Genomic DNA, 23,086 nt, shown 5'->3' with positions numbered 1-23,086 from the left:
TGAAAAGTGGAGACTACTTCTTGGAAGGTACCCAGTGTCAGCCTCTCTAGTATGATATTGTAAGCAGAAACTATGTTCACAATGATAAAGAACGTTTGTCAAGTCCACATTAATAGCTCCTCCTCCAAGAAAAGGTAGAGGTTAATTTTGTTGATTGGCTAACTTCATGCCCATGAAATCGTAAAGGGGGTATGTATAGGATAATGTTTCTCCCTGTCTAACTGTATTTGATCAAAAGTTGTTTTGAAAATGATGTTGATAGAATTGTAGGTATCACCCTTTTTACTGGTAACTGTCGATGAAAGCCTCGATCACTAAAGCATTATCATGGGGGTCTCGATCCTTGCCAAATCCTTGGCCTAAAGTTAATTGAAGGGTCTTTTCCTTTTCCCCAACTAGTGCTAATGGTGTGACTCTCTAGCCTTCTACCATGAGCCTTTCAAGCTCGAGTGGAGTCCCTATCTATAGGGTCACCTAACAAGTGCACAGTCCCTCAGGCATTAGTCTTGTCCTTGCCCTTTGTGTTTTTTTTCCTTTCTCATCCGCCTTCTGATGAGACCTGGAGGAACATTGGGGCTCCTTAAAGGGAGAACGAGATCATCAACTCGAGAGACGATCGGTATTAGTATCACGATTAGAATGACGATGACGCTTGTAAGGATCAGGAGATTTTCTTTTGCTAGGCCAATTCCAATTTGCATTCTGCTAATCAGTTACTCGTTTAAATTCCCTCGCATATTATTGGCAATCACGAGTGGAATGAGTGTTTAATTGATGATAAGCACAATATTGAATCACCTCGGGAGACCCTTGATCGGATTCAGGAGCAGTTGTTGGGGCCACTTCCACCACCTACACCACCTTTTCCCTTCTCTAATTTGTAAACTCTCAATTCCACAAGGGCGGGAAGGGGCTCTATGATCTGAGTGAGTAGAGACGGGATCTGAAGTTAGCATTTCTTTTCTTTTCGCAGATTGGGCTTCCTCAACTTGAACATACTTAAGTGCTCGGGCTTGCAACCCATCGAGGTCAGTTGGGGGCTTATTCATTAGGGATCTAAAGAAATTTTCTTTGATCAAACCCTATGATAAAGCACTAACCTGCACCTCGGGAAAACTAGGGGAGCATCCATGATGTAGAATTGTTGTAGATACTCCTTTTCTTTGGGTTTTACTTGAGAGCAAATAAATCATGTGGAGTTTTTTTGATATCGCCGATTGATGGTGAGTGTTGCATAAATACTGTCTTAAATTCTTTGAAAGTTAGAATAGAGGAAGCGTGAAGACAGCTGAACCACCTCTATACTGAGTCCGAGAGTGTCGTTAAGAAGACTCAGGACTTCACGCCATTTGTATGCAGATGTAATGGGAGGCATTTTCAAATTTGCATATATGATCTTCAGGATCAGTAGTATTGTTATATTCTCCAATCTACAACACTCAAAAGTGTCTTGATTACTTGTCTTGGAGGATTCTCCTTGAGAACGGAGGAACTTGGGGGGCATTTACCCTATTAGACATAGGGGCCTTTCCCTTCAAAGTGTCCCGATGGAGAGTTTTTCCCGAAGATTCCATAGAGGATTCCCTTGTGACAAATTTGTTGATTGGTGTAGGGCAAACAGTCTGTAGAATTCCCGTGGGTCAGGGCATCTTCTGATGAGGTGCTAGCGTCGCTTCCACTGACCGAGGTGATTGCTTGGTTGTGGGATTGGTTCCCGGTAGAGGGTTGTTGGGATTGCCCTTACAATACTGCATTCACTGTAGCTACTACTAATTTGTCGAAATCTTCTGTTACTATGGCGATTACATTGGGTCTTGCGGTGTCATTCATCCTAATATCTCAGTTAAGGTCTTAACTCAGTGTTCCCTTAGACGACACCAATTTAATTGTACTTGAGAATGCTGACGAGCGAACCACTGGTGAGTTGGCGTGAATGCCAACTTGATCGCCAATCACCTAATGACAACGAGGATTGGTAGAGAGATCCGTTGTAGCCTGGTCAGAAGAACATGAAAGAAAAATGGTTAGATTGACATGACGATCAGGGGATCCCTACGTAGCCACTCCGATGCTCAAGTTAGTTGTCGACGGAGGCGAAGGAAGAAAAACAAAAAAGATATATTTAGGATTTTGGATGTGTGTGTTCGCGTACATGTGACCCCATGAGAATGCTATTTTTATAGGGTGATGATTAATCTCTACATTCTCCACGTGTCCTGAGATTGTTATTTTTTTCTAAAATAATCTGAAATTTCAAAATCCACACGAGTGTTATCCTCTTCCTGAAATAGCCCAAAATCTCTAGATCCACGTGACCAGTCGGGGGCACCAAGGAGGTGGAGGCACTACAGAGACAGAGACAGAGACAGGGGCACTGAGGAAGTGGGGGTGCTACAAAGACAGGGGCGCCAACGAATCGTGCGCCACATAGATTGGTCAACTTGGTTTCTCTTAGCTTGAACCATCATCTCAACAAGACTACAATTCTCCCTTATCTACGTGACACTCTGATTATTCCCCATGTCAGCAGAGCTTTTAGGAATTATTACAATCCTTTAGGTGAAAGGATTGAGTTGCTCTCTATCCAAATATTCTCAACTGATGCTTTTTCTTGACAACAAATGGTAGCTCGAGTTTCATGGAGGGTCTAGAAACTCAGGCCTGAAACTGACATGATAGTGGACGAAAAATGCACTCTTTTTTGTTTTTTTCCTTTATATCCTGAAGGACCATCACATAAACAAACAAACCACGCCGCATCTTCTTTACAAACAAGCAAAGGAAAAGATGGTTCCATCAACCAGAAAGGAAGCGATTTTTGGCTCTCCTGATAGGCAAACCAGAAGGTAATGAAGCAGAAGGAAACCATCATCTTGCAGGTGTTCCAATTGATGGTCTACCAAAAAAAAACGAAGATTGAAAGTCCCAACGACGAAATCTATATAACATACCAGGAGGTAGCTCAAACCCATACAGAGAATAAAAGTGGTGCTCGACATGGTCTCCACCACAGCGAGAATCTTTACCAGAGACAGTGGCATAATTGGACAATAAGGACAAGTCATACCATGGAAAAGAAAAGGGTATGGATCGCAGTGAGTTGTAGCAACCCCTTAGTTAAGAATGCTTCTTAGCCAGGCCAACAGTTTGTTTTTCTTTCCGAACATGGATTAGACTATATATGAATAGCCAAAATATTAAGGACACGATCATTTAGTCTTTTCTAATTTTTGATATATTTTTTCACATTTGGAAAGAATATAATTATTTGTTCTATTATAACAACTTCTATTTTATTAAAAATATAATTTTGAATACTAGAAGTATGCATACTCTTCTGTTTTTTTTTATGTAAACACTAGTATATTTCCTTGATAACATTCTAAGAATTTGAATATTTTTGGTATCAAAAAACATTACTACATTTTTTTGTCATGATATTCCTAGAATTTATAATTTTTCCAGAAGTAAAACAATGGAAATTATATTTTAATTGTTGGTTTAATATTCTAGCTAATTACATGAGTTAACAAATCAACAAACCAGCTAACAGGCATATAAATTAGCTCTTTCGTTGTAAGGAATTCAAAAACTGGTATAAATAAGTTGCCAAAAAGAATTGAGAATTCATTCAACAACACCAAGTCCGAAAAAGCAAATGCCTCTTAGATACATAAACACAATATCAAGAACATACCCAAACATAGAGCACATAAAAACTACTGAAAAAACTAAACAAGTCAGCGTCAGATTGCCCAAAATCATGAAAAGATGACTTTTCATAGTAAGAATTAGTTCAGTTATTAACAAGCTGCATGAAATTAATATATTGCAAATCTAGATTGCTACAAGAATGAATGCTATGGAGTTCAAAGCAAATAGCAGAGAAACAGTTGACAGCAGATAAAGAATTTTTACACATGGGTAGAACGGACGCTTAGACTGCGTGGATAGGGCTGCCGCTACTTTGGTTCAGATCAGGCAGAGCCACAGAAGAGTTGGCGTGAAAGGCAGACTGCCTTGAGGTAGAAGATCCTACTAATTTGAGGGAAAGGGCAGAGGGATCCGGGGCATAGTCCATGCTGTCGCCAATGCTGAGTTTGGACATGCCAACAACCTCCTCAATGTTTAGTGCTTCCTTTGGGACAACCGGAATGGGCTTTAAGATCTCATGAGAATCCCTCATTGCTTCATCTTTCGAAACAGCAGTCAGATTTGGAGTCCAAAATGGCAATTGCACTGGAATGAAAGCAGTGTAGATTGCAGGTATCATTGCTATGGAGTTTTGATCAGGATGGATGCTTTCTGTTAGTTCTGGAACATATTTGGTTGCTGAAGCTTCCAAAAGATTAGTTCCTTGTTGTTCGCTGCCATGCAGCATTGCCAAGCGATTTGTGTTATCTGGTTCATTAGGAGGTGAATGGGGCCTCGAGTGTTCTTCATGGACTGGGATTTGCTCGATTGGCTGCAAAAAAGAAATAGAACAGATAATAGATTAAGCTACAAAGTTTAAAACACTCTAGAATCTAAGCAAAACTAAATATAAGTGCAGTTTGAAGCAAGCATGGGATTTTTCAGGACCATGTCAAATAGGCTTGAGCGTCTCTTTCTTCTTGATGCATTACTCTGTCGAATAAAATACTTCTGGGCATGGCTTGCAACCTGTGTTGGAGTCCTGGAAATGACAAAGTTCCGAGCAATTCCACGCCAATCACCTTTCCCTAGTTTTTGAAGACCCAGCAAGAACATTCGATGCTCTTCTTCAGTCCATGGTACACCTGCAATACAGCAGATGAACTTTATGTTGGTTACGTTATAGCATGATTTAATTTTTTGCCAAAGAATTCATAGGTTGAGAAAGGTAAGCTGATAGATGGTATTGTCAAAATATAGTCTTCACCATTAAAGACGGATAATTAACTATAATAAACAAAATGACTCAAGAAATTCAGTGTAATATTTGCTAGAAGATTGCATTATCCATTGATATTACAGAAGAGAGAATTTCATTCACAAGTAAACAAAAATGTAACTAGTGCAATTACAAAAGGTTTGATGTTGTGATGTCTGTACCATCCTAGTCTCTATGTGGCCATGAAAAGACAGGATATCCTCCGGATGTTAAAGATAGGACTAACGCCCACATTAAAAGAAACTCTTAAAGATGCATTGCCACATTAAAGTCATGTTGGGATGGTGAACACGTATTAGGCTACTAGCATTCAACTTTCACATTGCCACAAAATCTCTCAACTATGATCCTCAAAACCACTCTCACTTAAATCTGATCCTGCAATGCCTATCTACAGTTCTTTACAATATTAGCTGCTACATATTTTCTTATAAATAATCTTATAAGGAAATTCCTGAATATGTTATGTAAATGATTTAGCAAATTCAGATGAGTGAAAAAAAGGAGGGTAAAGCAATAAAATCAATGGAATGGAAAATGCTCAAGAATAACACCAAACAGACTAAGACAATTTGACTAAAAACTAAAAAAGATATAAAAAGACCATGGAAACTATATTATTAGAGTAGATTGGTCAATTCAGATTGTTCCTAGATTATGTTAATCATTTCAGGATTCAATTCTCAATTTCATACCAGATATTAAAACCCCAAGAAAGTAATATGGTGCATGATGAACACATTTCAGTAGGTAACATAGATTTTTTTCCCTCCTTCCCAATGTCACAAATACAAATTTAAGCTGGTCAAGTTCCACCTACGCTTTCACTAAAAATGAGAATATAATCAAAATAAATTTCATGAACTTGCCTTGTAAAAAAGATCAGTAGAACTGTGTTTTTATGAAGGTAGAAGGTGCATTAGGTAGCCCCAAAACTGATCAATTATTCCTGTAATCCTTCATAGTTCATATTCGGGGTTTGGAGACAGCTATGTTGGAGTATAAATTTGACGATATCTGTTAATGAGTTCAGTCTTAAAGAACCAACAATAAGGTCCAGATATCAAACATAGTAAGATGTCATCAAGTTAAGGACAATCTAGGAGTGTTCTCTCCTTATCATCCTTTTTTGGTGTGCGAAGGGAAAAAAATGTGCATGGATCACTCTCTTGGATGCACCCTCTTTTGTTAAATCATCAACTTGATGATTTAACTCAGCATACCAACTATGATTGATCCTATAATGAGCTCTGATAAGAAAAATCCTGAAATAAGATCAATAATCTGTTCTCTGTCCCTTGTAAGAGGCAACTACCAAAGAAGCTAATCAAGCGTATAATCCTTGAAGTCCTCTAATAAGGTTATTTTCTTATCCTCATGTTTAAACACAAAGTGTTAGTTTTGCCCGTCCCTCAAGTTGTAGAGCTAGAATCATCTCAACAGAAGATATAACCCATAACATTCCAGCATATTAGGGACAAAAGTGGGAAAATAAATTGGTACTCTCCCGCTCACGATGATTTATCTGCTGATTTCTTATACCCATGCAACTTTATAGTGGTCAGGATGATGCTTGATATCAATTATGACTTTGCAACGATGATTCTTATATTGTTTATGAAAAATCCTGATCTCTAACCCAAATCATCTACCCTAAGTTATGAAAGTGTATAACAAACAATAACCATCATGTGTTGAGTTATGCCAATCACAGCATCCTCATTCTTAATAGCTACGTGGGTAATAAATTAGCCCTCTCTTGATTCAAGAATACTACTGCACGGAATAGGTTCCTACAATGGAAATATGAAAAGTTTCCTAATCCACTGCAGTAAAAAGCATCTAGAAGTATTGCTGCATATCTTTTGTATTGCCCTTAAAACCTCAGAGTTGTGGTGCTATTGAACCTCAAGGTCATTGTAAAGCTCTAATTGTTTGATCCAGTTGATGTACAGTTAATTAATTCCTAGTTAGCTTGGTTATAAAAAAATTACTAGTTTGTTAAGTCAGAGAGTCAGCAAGGTAATGGTACATCTCACATTGAATTTCATGATGTTCCCATGCGAAATTGATTAAGGGTGGGATCATATATGGATCCTCTTCAAAATCACAGCAAAACAGGATCACATAAATTTGATTGTATTCAAGATCTGCCAGAAAACCTTGTTTATCGATGTTCAGTTGTAACAAGAGCTTTTACATATACTGAAGGTAAGTAATTTTATTTATGTTTGCCTTATTTCATCCAATACTGATATGGAAGGAAGTTCAGTCCTATTGAAGCTGTGCTTTGCATTGATCCTCTAACATTACCTTGGAGGACCTAAACCTTCCTTTGTCCTTAGCCATGTCATACACCATATGATTTTAACCATTATAAAAACTCCTCCCACCCCCTAGCCATCTGACCCATGATTTACCTTTCTTCACATAACCTAGGGGCGGGTGAGCATAATCACCTTTTGCTACAATGTGGTAGAGTAGGTATTCTATCAGTTCATGTTCCCTTCTTCCCTTCTTCTTGAGAGGAAGGTGCATGCATGGAGTACAATCAGTTTTCTAAGATATCAACATAATTTTAGTAAGTAATTTAATTAATCAATAAATTGGTTTGATCCATGTTAGGTTTAATATGGAAATGTGGTGCAATGGCCCAGGAATTATTATGAATGCATAAATAGACAGGAAAACATAATCTTTTTCTCTCTCCTTTTCAGATTCCTGAAAATTCTATCTAGCGGAATTTTTTTTGAGAAACATGAACAGATAATGTATTTACATTGATTGATAAGATAAGCCACTGATTATAAGCTAATCCTCCAAGTGAGTTGCAGATAACCAAAAATCTGTGCTTGAATTTCGGATCCCAATAAGCTGATGCTATGGCCATTATGTGGTATTTTTCTACTCCAAAATCTACCAAATTATGAAAACTCAAAAAAAAAAAAAAGTGATGGTACACCAGGAGGCACGATTAACCCCTCAGATGAGGTGGGCATTGAGCCAACCGGGTGCTCTCACGACCCATCAAAATTAACTTGTCTTTGGGAGAAATTTTTTTGTTGTTTAAAGATTTTGATGAGATATTTGGAGATCACAAACAGAAACGAGACAGACATTACCGGAGAAAAAACAAGGAAAAAGAGGATTTTTCGAAGAACAATGAAGAAGAAAGGATAAGAAAAATTAGGGTAAAAGCAGGGACCTTTTTTGCGGCAAATAGAAGAGCTGGTGGCATGGGCGTCATCGGAGGCATAACCCGCGACGGAATCGGCGGGGTGTTCTCCAGTCGGTTCGGCCGAGGGGGACGCGCCGGCGTTGGAAAGGGTAATCGAGGAAGAAAGGCACCCCATGCTAGCGCTCTTCTTCATCGCCCCCACGCCCTCCGTAAGGCGTACCCCAAAGATCCGCACCCCGACCCCGCCGCCGCGCGCCGGGCACGTGCGCGAGTTGTGCCCGTTGTTGCCGCAGTGCGAGCATCGCCTCGTCATCTCCGCCGCTCGTCCGGTGGAGTAAGTCGCGTTGCTGGTGATGGAGGCCGCCTCGCCGGAGCACTCCCTTCTCACGTGCGGCGGTGCGCGCTGAACGAGAGACAACATAACAAAAAGCCACAAGTGAACGCTATTTTAATACCGCAAGGAATCAAATTGGAAAATCTTTCATTTTACCCCCCTCAGAGTTTACCCAATCGACACGTATCCCAAAACCTTTTAATCATAATAAATTTATCCCAAAACGACAAACTCCGAAATAGTTCGACGGTCTCAAAGGTCCGAGGGCAGTGTCCGGAAAATCCCATAAAATCATGGGGTGAATTAAAATTTCCCAATCAAGAAAAAAGGGCAAGCAATAACTCCGCGCAACAAACCGAACGTCGAAGTGAGCGGTCGAAGCTCCTCCGTCCATTTGACGCGCCATCGCCACCGTCGAAACCAAAGCGAACCGTTCGATGACGACGATGATGATTGCGCTCACGTCATTCTCCGATTTCTTCCCTTTTTTTAATGGACCGCGTTTTATCTAGTTGACGGGTCAAAAGAAATTGACGGCTATTAGAATTTAGACGCGATGAAATCTAAGTGGATATAATTGGAACGGAATATGTGTTTTTTTTTTATTTATCATCATTTTTATAGCTGAAAAAGGGAATTGTTTTTTCCATCGATCTACTCAAAAATAGAATGTGATCTTCAAATTCCAATCCGTATAAGATCCTTGTCCGCCATTGTCGAGGCAGAATAACAAGAATTGCCCGCCACTTTCGGAAATAAGCAAAAATAAATAATTGTCTAAAACAAAGTCCTTTAAGACGGAAATTACATATGGATTTCCTTTAATGAAAGCCAAATGGAAATTTTCCTCTTACGAGGTGATGGTTGAGTGGCAATAATTAAATGAGGATAATTTATTTTTAAACACTAATGACAGTGTTAATTAAATTAAGATAAAAAAGAACAGTATTAAATGGCTAGAATCAATTAGGATAGATTTTTTTATATATATAATTTTAGGGTCATTATTAAGGATGTCAAATTAATATCATATTTTATAATACAATTAAATCCTTTTCTATCTATCTTTATATTTAATTTTTTAAAATTCTCTTTTTATATTAATGATTAATTGCATTTATAAGATGATTAAATAGTTTATATGAAAAGAGATTTTTTTAAAGAAAAACATAGTAGGTAGATAGCCATAAATAAGATTCATTCCATTTTTTTTTTGTTAAAAAAAATCATAAAAATCTAGGTCTTTAATGATGATGATGATAAATATAGATACCATTGTGATTTTTGCCGTGACATAATATCGCAAAGTGGGATTTTTTGAAATTGCCTGCAGCACTGCAATCTTATCTGAAAATTTTCATTGCAAAAAACTGGGTATTTGAAATTGACATAGAGATTTTATCAGTTTAAATCTAACTAAATTAAATGGATCTGAATTTTTTTATTATTTTTAACCTCAAAATAAAAATGTTTGAATTTTTCAAACAAAAAAAATTACTTTTTAAATTTTGCTCTTAAATTGATAAACTGATCCATGGCCGTAGATAATTTATAATTTATAAGGTAACATATATTTTCCAAATGTTTAGGTCTAAAAAAAGAAGGGTTGAATTATATAAGGAGGGTGTACAATATATTTTAAAATTTTTTGGTAAAGTTAAAAGAATATCGAGAGAGATAATTTTTTAAAATTATGGGTCATTATGATTCTCATATTTCCATATCTAGGAATAATCAGTAGTTTATTTAAAGATTAATTAGTAATTTGTTATGGATAAATATCATTAATAATACTTAATTAATTTTCATTTAGATTTATCCCAAAAAAGGGAAGCCAAGATGGCGTGCAATGAATGGTTTAATCAAGATTTAATACAATGATTCTAAAGGGAGGAGGTACATGATAAAAAGTGCTGGGAGAAGACAGCAGAGGGCGACGAGCCACCCAGGACCCCTGATGGCTTGAATAAATGAGAATCAAACAATGAGGTTAAAGTTTACTTTTATAAGACTATAGAAGGGACTGACGATCAATCGCATTATCAATGCATCATATTATCTCTAGAACTCTATAATATATTAATACGGGTAATATCAAAGTTACTGTAAATATAAATGAGGGTCAATTGGATATTAAATTGGATTAAGTCAAGGAGAATTATGAGGACTAATTTTCTTTTTATTTTTTTACTGAGCTGATCTATCAGGGCCAACCCGTCACTGACAAGTTTTCTAGTAAAAATTGACCAGTCAATCTTCCTGACTGGGTCGACTGGAAGACTTCCCAATAAAGTTAACCTGCCAAGGCCGACTCGTCAGTCTACCCGTATGAACCAACCCGTCAAAGCCAATAGGCAGGCTTCCCAATAAAGGTCGACCCGCCACGACTGACCCTCCAGTCTACTCGCATGAGCCAATCGGCCAGTGTCAACTGGCAGACTTTCTAATAAAGGCTGACCCACCAGTCTTCCCGGCTAAACTAACCGACAAGCTTCCCAATAAAAGCCAACCGACAAGCTTCTCAACTGAGCCGATTGGCAGGCTTCCCAGTAAGGGCCAACCGGCAAACTTCCCAGTAAGGGTCGATCGTCAGGTTTCCCAATAAGGGCCGACAGGCTGGCCGAAATTCAGTTAGGTCTGCGGACCTGACGATTGGCGGGAAGACCTGGTGAGCCGTAAGGGAGTCAAGCGATTTTGCATGGTAAGTAAGGTAAGTCATTGGAGGAGAGCATTCTAGTGAGGGTGAGTCCCAATTCGAGACTTTAGGCGTAGATCCAGCTTAGGTTCATTTTGAAAACTTAAGTTGAGATCTTGACTAGATCCTAGCCTTAGATAGGCATGATCTAATTAATACTGTTTATTCTTATTGTGCTAACTTTGTCTTGCATAATATACTTTATTTTGTTGGGCTGACACATTTTATAGGACAAAAGAAGCAAATTTAGTCTTAGGTGAACAATACCTGAGGCACCTCCCGTGTGAGTGGAGGTGCCTCGGAGGCTTACTCGAAGACTCAGCGTAGGAGGGTGCGGAGGCGCCTTCAATACATTTGAAGGCGCCTTGAGCTGGACAATGGAAGGCGCCTTTGGTCAGATAACATTGAGGACTTCATCGACGATAAGAGGTGCACTATTCGAGATAGAAGTTGGAGGGTTGAAGGCGCCTCCAATGCTTCATAAAAGAGAGCTTCGACCAGTGCACTCATCATCTCTTCAACAAGCTTTTGTGTAATCGTTCGACACTCTGACCACTCCGACTTAGTGTTCCTACTCTACTATGACGCTACTGCGTCCGCTTACTATTGAGGAGTCGTCCAACACCAAGGTCGATCTTGTTAGAGTGTATACTAAAAGCCTAGCTTTTTGTAAATATTTATTTTAAAGAATCACATTGGTCAAATGTCTACATTTATATGCTAAGTGTAGTTGTTCAATTAATTTATATTGTAGATAACATGGTGTGTGGTGTCACACACAGAAGATCATGTTATCAGTTCCTTATAAATTATAAACAGAAGTTCACGACTAAGATGGATAGGAACAAACCACTGGAATAGTCATAGTGTAATTTGGTATTAGTTTATCTTGACTATAAAATTATACTAGTAAACTCTGAGCGTATTGAGTAAGACCATTTAAGGTAAATTCTTTTTATATTGACTGCATAAAAGAACAAGACCTTTGTTATTATGGAAGTGTGTGCTCTTAAACATGATATAATAACAAGCACATATACTCAATATTCATTTCTTTAATTTATCAAAGGGTGTGATTTAGTTCGATAAATCAATAGGTCCGATAAGTTGGAAAATGATATTATTTATATGGTGTGTTGTTGATTATAGAATGAAACTGTGTCCTAGTAATTTAGGTTGATAATGTCCCCAAGAGGAGCTCAAAAGGATTATCATGTAAATCATGCAGGTGGACTTAGTCCGACATGACAATAAGGTTGAGTGGTACTACTCTTGGAGTTAGATATTAATTGAGTTGTCAGTAACTCATTTAATTAGTGAGCATTCGATATCTTAAACACAGGGATATTAACACACTCATGATAAGAAAGATCTCATATAGTAATATGGGATGGGTGCGGTAGTTCAATAATAACTCTTTAGTGGTATGAGTTATTATTGATGAACTCGAGTTGGGTGTTCGGGGCGAACACGGGAAGCTCAAGTTCATTGGGAGACCAAAACCAATTTCTCCTCTCGGACTCTGTCGTAGCCTTTTATTTATAAAGTCTTATACCCACCTATACCCAACTTCTTACCCACCTTAAGGTGGCCAACCAAGCCTAACTTGGAGTCCAAGCTAGGGTCGGCAAAACCAAGGCATGATGGGTCAAGTTGTGGCCGACCCTAGCTTGAACCCAAGCTTAGGTGGTCGGCCAAAATAAAATAAAAGGGGAGTTTAAATTTAAATCTTTTCTAATGTGGAAGACATGATTTTAAAAGAGAGGTTTAAAATTAAATCTTTCCTTTTATAGCTTTCTACAAAGGATTAAGGAAAAAGTTTGATATCTTTCCTTATTTGTAGTTTAAAGGAAGATTTTAATTTTTGATAAAACTTTCCTTTTTGTAATCATCCATATGTTTTAAAAGAGAGATTTTAATCTATAAAACTTTCCTTTTATAACCAACCATGAAGGGAATTTTATAAGATAAAATTTTATTTTAAAAATTTTCGGAAATAAATTAGGAAGTTTTAATTTTATGTTTAAAACTTTCCTTGTTTGGAGGAGATGGTGGTGGTTGGCCATTAAGGGTTTATAAGGAAATTTTTAATTAAATTTTCCTTCTTAAACATTGGCAAGGAATATAAGGAAGTCAAGACCAAGGAATATAAAAGAGAGGGTAGAGGTGTCTCACCTCATAACATATCATCTAGTATTCCTCTCTTCTCTTCCTTGGTGGTGGTCGACCCTCTGTTCCTCCTTTTCTCCTATTCTTCTTCCTTGTGTGGCCGGCGGCATCTTCATCTCAAGGAGCTTGGTGGTGGCCGGATCTTGTTAGAGGAAGAAGGAGAGATAGGAGGGTTTGCTTCTTAGCATCCCTTGGAGCTTGTTTAGTTGCCGAAAGTTCTTCATCTCTTGAAGATTGTTAGTGGCCAAAACTTGCTTGGAGAAGAAGGAAGCTTGGGTGGATTCTCGTCTCGGTAGATCGTCGCCCACACGACGTCCGAGATAAGAAGAGGAATACGACAGAAGATCATGAGGTCTATTAGCTACAAAAGGTATAACTAGTTATTAATTTCCACATCATAACTGGTTCATCATTTTGTTTAGATCTTGGAATACCAAACACAAGAGGCTAGTGATTCTAGGTTTTTGGATATATGATTCGATTTGTGTTTCTTTTGTTTTCCGATCTTGTGATTCGATTGTTCTTATTGGTTAAACCTAGGGTTACTATAAGGAGATTAAATATTGGATTTCGTTGAAAGGCTTTGTCTAGGAAGTGGTGAATGTTCCCATAATCAAGAAGGCCTAGTGTCTCGCCATGTTTAACCTGGAAGCCGATCTCTGAAATTAATATTTAATCAAATTTGTAACATGGATGAATTTGGATTAATAATGTTAAGCATCGTTTACAATCCAAGTCTAAACCTCTAAGAACAGATAAGTTGAATTTGGAATCAATAATGTTAAGTTCTGTTTGCAATTCCAAATTTAATTTCTAAAGAACGCAATAGGTTGTTAGGAATGATTCAGGACTTGTACAAAATTTTTGTACAGGGGAACCAGTACGATATTCCGACTAGTAACCAACAGATCTGACTATCTTCAAAATTGTTGGGTAACGAAAGTTTATTTCTACACTTAATTATTGCTTAAAGAAAAGTATAACTTGTTACACTTATTCTCATTTTTATTGTACTCGATTTCCTCTTCCAACAGCTCCGGAAGAGGTCATTAGTGGATTGTCTGTCGATAGGTCCGTGAGATCTAGGTCTTGGAGTAGGAGTCGCTGAAGGTTCCGAACCAAGTAACCGACCGAGTTCGTGTGCTTGTTCTGATTTCATGTTTAGTTTTTCCATTGCACTTTTTATTTTTAAAAAGGATTGTTTTAAAACCACGTGATTCACTCCCCTCCTCTCACATACGTAACTATCCTACAAAATCAACTATATAATTAAAATTTTGCTTTAGATGCTTTATTGTTACTTAGAATTGTCTTTTGATGGTAGAAAATGCAGTAGTACTTCGTCTCTAACCCCTTAAGAAATGACTACTTTAGTGTTCCTCGAAATCCTCTTTTATAGGGTTGCTGTCGGACTGATTTTCATTTATCATTCGATTTCTCTACTATAAATTCGAATGTTGCTCTAACTTGTCAGCTCAATGGCTCATCTATCTCAGCATCAGTCGACTGCCCTTACCATCAGTCATTTGTTTCCTAATCAATAGAATCTCATAGTCGAATTCTGAAGTCTCTGTTCGCTTGAACAATGACATTAGTCAACTAATACACTTCATCAGTCGATTGATTATGAACAGTCTATAGTTGAATCTATTGGTGCAATTAGCACTAATGATCTAACTTAAGTTTTGATGAATGACAAGTGGATTAAAGTTAGATGTTTGTGGTCTAATCTATCTACCAAGTGTGCAAGATATGAACTTGATACGTCTAGAGGACCATACACCAGGTTAAAGTCCAGTCGGGTCAGGAGGACCAGACGATTGACAGGAAGTCCAGCTGAGTCAGAAATAACTAGATAGTTGGCAAGAAGTTCAATCGGGTCAGGGAGGACTAGTCGATTGTCTAAAGTCCAAATTGGTTGAAAATTGACAGGAAGTCCTGTTAGGTCAAGGGTCTGACATCAAGGAAATCTACAATTAGAAAGTGAAGGTAAGCAACTGAAGGTGAGATCCAATGAGGACGTATTCCCAATTGAGGGAACAGTAGACGTCGGTCTGACCTAAGGTTTCAGCGAAACTCAAATTCAGGACTGGATAGTCCAGAGACTGTTAATATTCACTTTACTTTTCATATTATTTCTTATCTTTCTAACTCTATGGTGTAGGTGATTAAAAGTAAAAGGTGGCTGAAAAATAGGGCTCCAAGCGCTCAAAACTTGTCCGGCCGCCCGGATGTTCGGGCACTTGGATGTCCGAACGCCTGGATGTCTGGGTGCCCGGATGTCCGAGCTCCCAGTGTTGGGATATATCTAATGAAGTATGTGCTAAAATACGTTTCATAAACATGAACAGCGGAAGACTAACATAAATAAATCTAATTTATTACAACACACACAAGACACATATGTAGGATACAATTACACTGGACAAGATTATAACACAAAAATGAAAACGAATAATAATTATTCTAGGTATACATTATGGATGACCTGTAACGAGAATGACATCAACCGTAGCGACATTATCGAACCTCGCCTCGATTCGTATCCACACCGAGTTCCTCAAGACAACTCCATGATTATAAGTCTTTCTTTCGGAAGTTACTAGCCACAAGCGGAAAAGAGGAATCAAGAGGAGGATGAAGCAAAACAAGGAAGAATTTCTTCCTTGGTTGGAGGTCACAACAACAAGAGGAGGGTATTCCTCTTGTTGGCGGTGAGAGAGGTAGGGGAGAGAGGAATATTTGGTTTCTAAAATCCCAGTCAATCAAATAATGAAAATAGTGTGTTTCTCTCTTAACTATATCAATATATATCCCTCATTAATGAGTTGGATTAGAAATCCCAAATCCAATCCATTATCCCTTAATCAAAAATTAGTCTATTAATCCCTTAGTGTGGTTCACACCTAAACCAAATTAGTTCATGACTAATCCAAATAGGGTCTCGCTCTTCTATAAGAGATGTGGCCTATCTGCGCTTCCGATTTGGGAGATCACCTAGTAAAATGTGGTCTAAATGTAGGGAGAAGGGAAAATGAACTCTTCATGCTAAGTGAAGGGGAGAAACGAAAGATAAACTTTTCTTCTAAGTGAAGGGAGAAAGGTGTCCCTTCACCATCCCTACCCTTAACTAAAATTTCCCTTTCCTTCCTACCAATACTTCCTCTGGAGCTAATAGTTATCCCATACTACTTGAAACTTGCCATTTGTTAAGAGGTTCAAGGTTTAAGCCTTGACCACTCTTTTTTTTTTCCTTTTTCGTTCCATTTTCTCTTATTCTTAAAAGAGATTCATATGAAATTGCTGGGCGTTACAGTTTTGGCTTCCTCTTAGAACCTTCCTCAGAGGAATCTACTAATATCATAGCTTTTTGTTCACCTTTAACAGAAGGTTCTATAGTCTTGAGCATATTTATCATCTTGGGTATGGTCGATGTGGGATCGATACGCACGTGAGAGGGGGGTGAATCATGTGATTTTCAAAAAACTTATTTTCTCGTTTGTAACAACACAAGTATGCGTAGTGAAGTCAGAAGTAAAACGACACAGAAAAACACAGGCGGTTTACTTGGTTCGGAGCGTTCAACGACTCCTACTCCAAAACCTCAGGTTCCGCAGACCTATCGATGGGTAGTCTACTAAAAGCCTCTTTTGGTACCTCTGGAAGAGGAAATCGAGTACAAAAAGATGGAACAAGTGCAACACACTGCACTTGTTCTTTTGCAGTAATTAAGTACTAGTAAATAATTCCATTACCAACACTTTTAATGTGAACGAGATCATGTGTCGGTCTGTTGGCCACGATCCAAAATTCTGGGAGCAGTATTCGAGTGCAGCAGCTTCCCAGCAGAGTCGTAGCAAGAGCCCGGAGTAGTCGGAAAGCCTTTTGGATGCGTAGAAACTTGTATGAATGTTGTGTTTGAAGCTTTGGGCGGGCATGCTTATAAAAGGCTTGGAGGGCGCCTTCCATAGCCCTTGAAGGCGCCTCCAACCTAATAAATCTGTTCCCGATCATCCTGGCTCTTATCCGTGACAAGGTCCAAAGTTCATCCTACGGAAGGCGCCTTCCAAAGCCTTTGAAGGCACCTTCCATGAACAATGCGAAGGCGCCTTCCATCAGCATTGAAGGCGCCTTCGGGTACTATTTATTTGAAGGTTTTTTGCTCTTTTGTCTTGTAAAAAGATATTAGTCCAAAACTAAAATATCTACCTTGTAAAATAAAGTTAGCACAGTTATAATAATGAGTAGTAATTAGTTCCTGTCCTCTCAAGACCAGGAACTAGTCAAGATCTCAGATTAGGGATCCGAAATGGATCTAACCTGGATCGACGCCTACTATCCTCTCAATCGGGACATGTCCTCACTTAATCACTCTCCTCAAGTGACTTACTTTTACTTACCAGTTTGCTAGTTGCCCGATTTGCAGACCCAACTGGACTTCCTACCAAATATCCGATCGACCCGTCGACCTATTTGGATTTCTTGCCAGATATCTGATCAGTCCGTCAACCTATCTAGACTTCTTATCAGATATCTGGTCGGCCCGTTGACCTATCTGGACTTCACACTAGATATCTTGTCGACCCGTTAACCTATCTAGTTAACTTCTGCACACTTGGTAAAGTGGTTAGATCACAACAATACCTAACTTAACTTACTTTGTCATTCATCAAACCTTAGTAAGACCGTTAGTGCCAACTGCACCAACAATCTCTCCCTTTTTGATGCAATGACAACCTAGGTTAAGTTGGGGAAAAATATGCAAAGCAAGCACAAGAAATGATTAAGAGAAACAAGAATTGAGACAATTGGTTTTATTCTCTTAATCATTTTTATGGTTAAGTTATTTTAATTTTTTTTTTGTTTTCTAACTTAAATCCTAACCCTCCCCCTTTGACATTCGTCAAAAAGCATGAGTAAATAACTGCTAAGTAAAAAGATAATGAATATTTGGCAATAAAAAAATTTCAAGATTATCGAGGGAGTTTAAAGAATATTATAATATTAACTGTTCAAAATACTTTAGGCAGGAATTTGAACTTAGAAAATATTTTTAAGATGCTTGAAACATGAAAAGTTTTAAGAAAAATTGAAAATAAGTTTTGCAAGAATGAAACCTTTCCAAGATGGTCAAAAACATCTTTCAAAGTTGATTTAAAGTAGTTTTTAAAAACACTTTCTAAGTTATCCATTTTCAAAGTAATTTTATAATTCCTAAAAAAAAGTTTAGTCTCTTTAGATTTTCAAATTTTGAAACTTTTCAATAATTTTGAAAAATATTTTCAAAGAGAAGAAAATTAGTTTTGAAACATTTCATATTTTTTAAACAAGATTCAACAAAGCATGTTATATATTTTTAGGCAAATTTTAGAAGAGTTTTTTCAAATCAATGTTTCAAAGAAATTCAAAAAATTAATTTTGAAAATATTGTCAAAATGTATTTTAGAATAAAGTAAAAATATTTTTCAAGTTAATTTTGAATAAAAATTTTCTAAGAAAGATTTTCAATGTACGTTTGCAAAGAAATTCAAGGTAATTTTACAGAAAAGATTTAAGAGAGAGTTTCAAAGTGGAAGAAAATTTTTCCAAAAATATGATTTGATTTTTCAAAAACTTTCATAAATTGTGAAAAAAAAATTATATCAATGTTTCAACATATTTTCAAAATAATTGAACCCTTTCAAAACTTTCATATCTAGGGAATTTACTATTCGTAACACAAATGTTCATCAAATATATTATTTACACCTTATTATGATTGTTCACTTAAGTTTAATTAACCATTAAAAAAATAACCTTAGATTTTGGTTTAATAAGTTAAAATTAAGTTTTAGGTTAAATAAAATAATTTGTTATTAATTCAATAATAGTTAATCATTATCAATTATTTGATTAACTTTTACTTGACTCAATTTAAAATTTTACTACTTATTTGATTAAAATAGCTTACATTTTATATTAACTGATTGAATTAATTGATTAATGAATGAAAGTATTAGTTTTAATTTTAAGTTTTGATTAGATTTAACTTAAATAATTTTTTTTATTAAAGTTAAGTTAGGATTAATTAAGTTGTAAGTTTGGGTTAATGCAGAGTTAAATTTGTTAAAATTAGTAAACCAGTTAAGGTTCAATTTGAGTCAATATTTGATTAATATAAATTATTATTTAATTAAAGTAAAGTTAAGATTTTTTATTAACATTGAAATTAAAGTTGATTAAGTTAAATAAAGGTTAAGTATTAATTAACTTGTAAATTCAAGTTTGATTTAAAGTGCATTAGAGTAAAGTTAATGTTTTAATTTGATTAAATTAAGATACTAATCAAGTTAAGTTAAATCTTAAATAAGATTAGTCTAAACAATTAAATTTTAATTATTTACTTATTAATTGCTTAATTGAGTTTAAAATTTAAGTTAATTGAATTTTGATCGTTTGTTAATGAAGATTTAAGTTTTAAGTTAAAGTATTTTTAAAATAAATTTTAAAAGATTTTTAAAATAAATTTTTTTAAAAAAAAAAATTTAAATAATTTTTTAGAAGATTTGTAAAATAATTTTTTAAAATAATTTTTTAAAAAGTGTTTTAAAATAAATTTTAAAATAAATTTTAAAGGATTTTTAAATGAATTTTTAAAATAATTTTTTAAAGGGTTTTTAAAAGAATTTTTTAAAATAATTTTTAAAGGATTTTTAAAATATTTTTTTTAAAAAAAGATTTGTAAAAGAATTTTTAAAATAATTTTTTAAAGGGTTTATAAAAGAATTTTTAAAAATAATTTTTAAAAGATTTTTTCAATAATAATTTCCTAAAATATTTTTTAAATAATTTATTTATGATACGTTAATTCAAATATATTTAATTTAATTTTAATTTTGGTGTTAAATTAATATTGTTATTTAATTTAATTTAAATTAATATAATCCTTATTTAATTTAATTTAAATTGAATTAATTTAGTTTCAGTTAATTTGATTTAATTTAAATTTGAGTTAATTTTATTTTATTTTATTTAATCTAAATTTGATTTAATTTAGTTTTATTTAATTTTATTTTATTTTGTTTTATTTAATTTGATTTAATTTTATTTTATGATCCTTAGTCATCTCACCTGATTTATGTTTTCAATAAGGGTATCATATAATTTTGTGAGATGAGTTTAGGTTGAATTTTAGGGTTGAGTTTAACATTGTATTATATTCAAGTTTAACTTTGGGTTTAACAAATAGACATTCTTCGGATAAATTTTTGGGCTATGGTGAGTCCAAGTGGACATCATTAGAGTAATCATCCCTTCGAGGTTTTCCAAATTGTCTTATCCACTAAATTTAATAACAAAACTCTAGTCTAACCAGTTAGAATTCGTAAGGGGTAGTTTCAGTTAGTTCCACTAAGTCAAATGCACCAAGTCGAAGTCATATCTTCCTAGATATGCATAGACAGAGTTTCCATAACCTACTATCATCCAAAACTTCATCAGTACTGTTGTTCAAGTTAAACTTTTGTCTTTTTTTTACTAATCCTAATTACCCAGCCGGGTAAACTATTATTTTCGAGGTGTCAGCTAATTTGGAGCCTCCCCTGAGTTATTTGGCTAGGTTTTAAGTTTTGGGTTTGTGTCGATTACTTTTATAATTATAGTGAACTTGATGGTAATTTAAGTTATTTGATTTGAATTCATTTTGTTTGTTTGAATTTGACCTTATTTTACCTTTTAAATTTAGGTTTGATTTATTTAATTTTATTTTAGAGTTTAGCTTTTTATTTTGGTTTGGTTTTGAATTATTTTTTAGGTTTAGTTTTGAATTTTTAGTTTTAGTTGGATTTGGTTTTAGATGGTGGATTTCATTTTTAGGTACATAAAATTGATTGAGTTATACTTGCGTGGTTAGACACACTTTCGAAATTCAAGCTTTAATTTGATTTTTATTTTGGTTTACTAAGGATATAAAGGTTTTGTTGGTTGAGCTGGACTTGTATCCGAGTCCGGACTTGTTGTACACAACTCTTTATGATCTAAGTATCATGTCAAGGTACTTGGATCTAGTTGTACCCCTGTACCCCGGTAGCATTGCCGCCTTTAGCATCCACTGCTCTCTGGGACATGACTTCCCACAGCCGCCACCTCCAGCGGCCGTCAACAGCCAAGCACCGCCTCCAACTCCATCTTTTCCATTGCCCACATGCGCCTACTGGTGGTCTCTTCTTCCCCGTCTACTGCCACCGCTTCCTTCTAGCCTCGAACGTCGCACAGCCTCCTAGACTCCGACCAGCACTAGGCAGATCTGTGATCTACCCCTCTTCCTCATGGCCCTTGTGGTCAACCGACGTCGTCCTCCGAGTTGTTCGCATTATAGTTTACTTTCGAAGCAGATCTGACATCTGATCCATCATTGTGTTTCTAGCCATCTACTGTGTTTTTGGGCGTCGAGCCGCTATGTTTTGCCCTTCGTATCACCACTATTATGATTGTGAGCCGTTATTACTAGTTGCGACCTATGAGCTGTTATTGTGTGTTATATTTCGGCCTGTATGTCGTTGTCATATTTTGACCTACGTGCCACCTTTTGGATCCATACTACACCTGATTCCATGTCATCGCCCATAGATCCGGCTCCTCAGCTAACTCATATTCATCTACCCTTCAGGGCCACAACGACTCAATCAGCATTGTGACTAGATCACTGATTCATCTGAGGGCGCCCCTGTCGGGGCCAGGGTACGTCATGTAGGATCGAAAAGAATTTAGATATCTCCACAATTACATGATATTGCCCACTTTGGGCCTAAGCCCTCATGGTTTTGCTCTTGGGCTCTACCCAAAAGGCCTTATGCCAATGGAGATATTTTTTCTCTTATAAACCCATGATCTTTTCCATGTGTTTTCAATGTGGGACTATGTTTGCAACCTTGCAACCCCAACAATCCCCGCCCAAACAAAAGAGCACAGGCTTCCTACGTCCAATCCTCGACCCACCAGGCCTTCTTGTCCCTCGGTCCACCCGACCTACTAGGACTTCCTTGTCTAGCCGCAACTAAGACTTCATGCCTAGTGTCTGGTTCTCTTGATCTGAACATAGGAGCCCCCTTTCTTTGTTCAAGGTCAATATTGTACCCACATGGCTCAATCAGATGATAGCTCTTGTGCACAGTCGGCGGTTAAACCTTTTGGCAGTCTAGGCTCTGATACCAATTGTAGGATCGAAAAGAATTTAGATATCTCCACAATTGCATGATATTATCCACTTTGGGCCTAAGCCCTCATGGTTTTTCTCTTGGGCTCTACCCAAAAGGCTTAATGCCAATGGAGATATCTTTTCTCTTATAAACCCATGATCTTTTCCATGTGTTTTCAATGTGGGACTATGTTTACAACCTTGCAACCCCAACACGTCATTGTACTCATCCTATATTTATTTTATTGTTCTAATATTATTCGGCTGCTTATATATTCATGGGATCTGCCTCGAGCATTAGGGCATCAGGGACCGGGGTAATCCGGTCATTGGTTATAGGTAGCATTAACCAGACTTGGTCAACACGGGAGACAACTCGTCCTTCGGGTCATGGCAACTCAGTCAACATTCTAGCCACGTCATTTCAGCAGTTCCATCTTATCAGATTCCTGACAGGATCATAATAGCACCATTTGTGAAAACTTCAACTGATCTGGAACGTGAAAATGGACGACATTGAAAAATTTTACCATACTCATGACCCCGGTGTAACGACCCGGCCCTTTGGCCGCTTGGGCGGCCCTTGTGGCGGTCCAACTGGCGACCCTTATGTCGTTACTCAC

General features: G+C 36.6%; 1 protein-coding gene across 1 annotated transcript; it reads right to left on the bottom strand.

Moving 5' to 3' along the window:
• Positions 1 to 3,751: 3,751 nt before the first annotated feature.
• Positions 3,752 to 8,525, bottom strand: LOC121984227 (transcription factor MYBS3-like). Its single transcript, XM_042537063.1, has 3 exons — positions 8,118 to 8,525; positions 4,582 to 4,778; positions 3,752 to 4,465 (listed from the first exon to the last, which is right to left on the bottom strand). The coding sequence occupies exons 1-3, from the start codon at positions 8,509 to 8,511 to the stop codon at positions 3,938 to 3,940; spliced, it is 1,119 nt and encodes a 372-aa protein (XP_042392997.1). The 5' UTR covers positions 8,512 to 8,525; the 3' UTR covers positions 3,752 to 3,937.
• Positions 8,526 to 23,086: the final 14,561 nt, after the last annotated feature.

This window comes from Zingiber officinale, chromosome 5B (genome assembly GCF_018446385.1).
Source record: "Zingiber officinale cultivar Zhangliang chromosome 5B, Zo_v1.1, whole genome shotgun sequence".
In the NCBI taxonomy this organism is placed as follows: domain Eukaryota; kingdom Viridiplantae; phylum Streptophyta; class Magnoliopsida; order Zingiberales; family Zingiberaceae; genus Zingiber; species Zingiber officinale.
The sequence above is the reverse complement of the archived record's forward strand: the minus strand, read 5'-3'. Positions and strand labels throughout refer to the sequence as shown.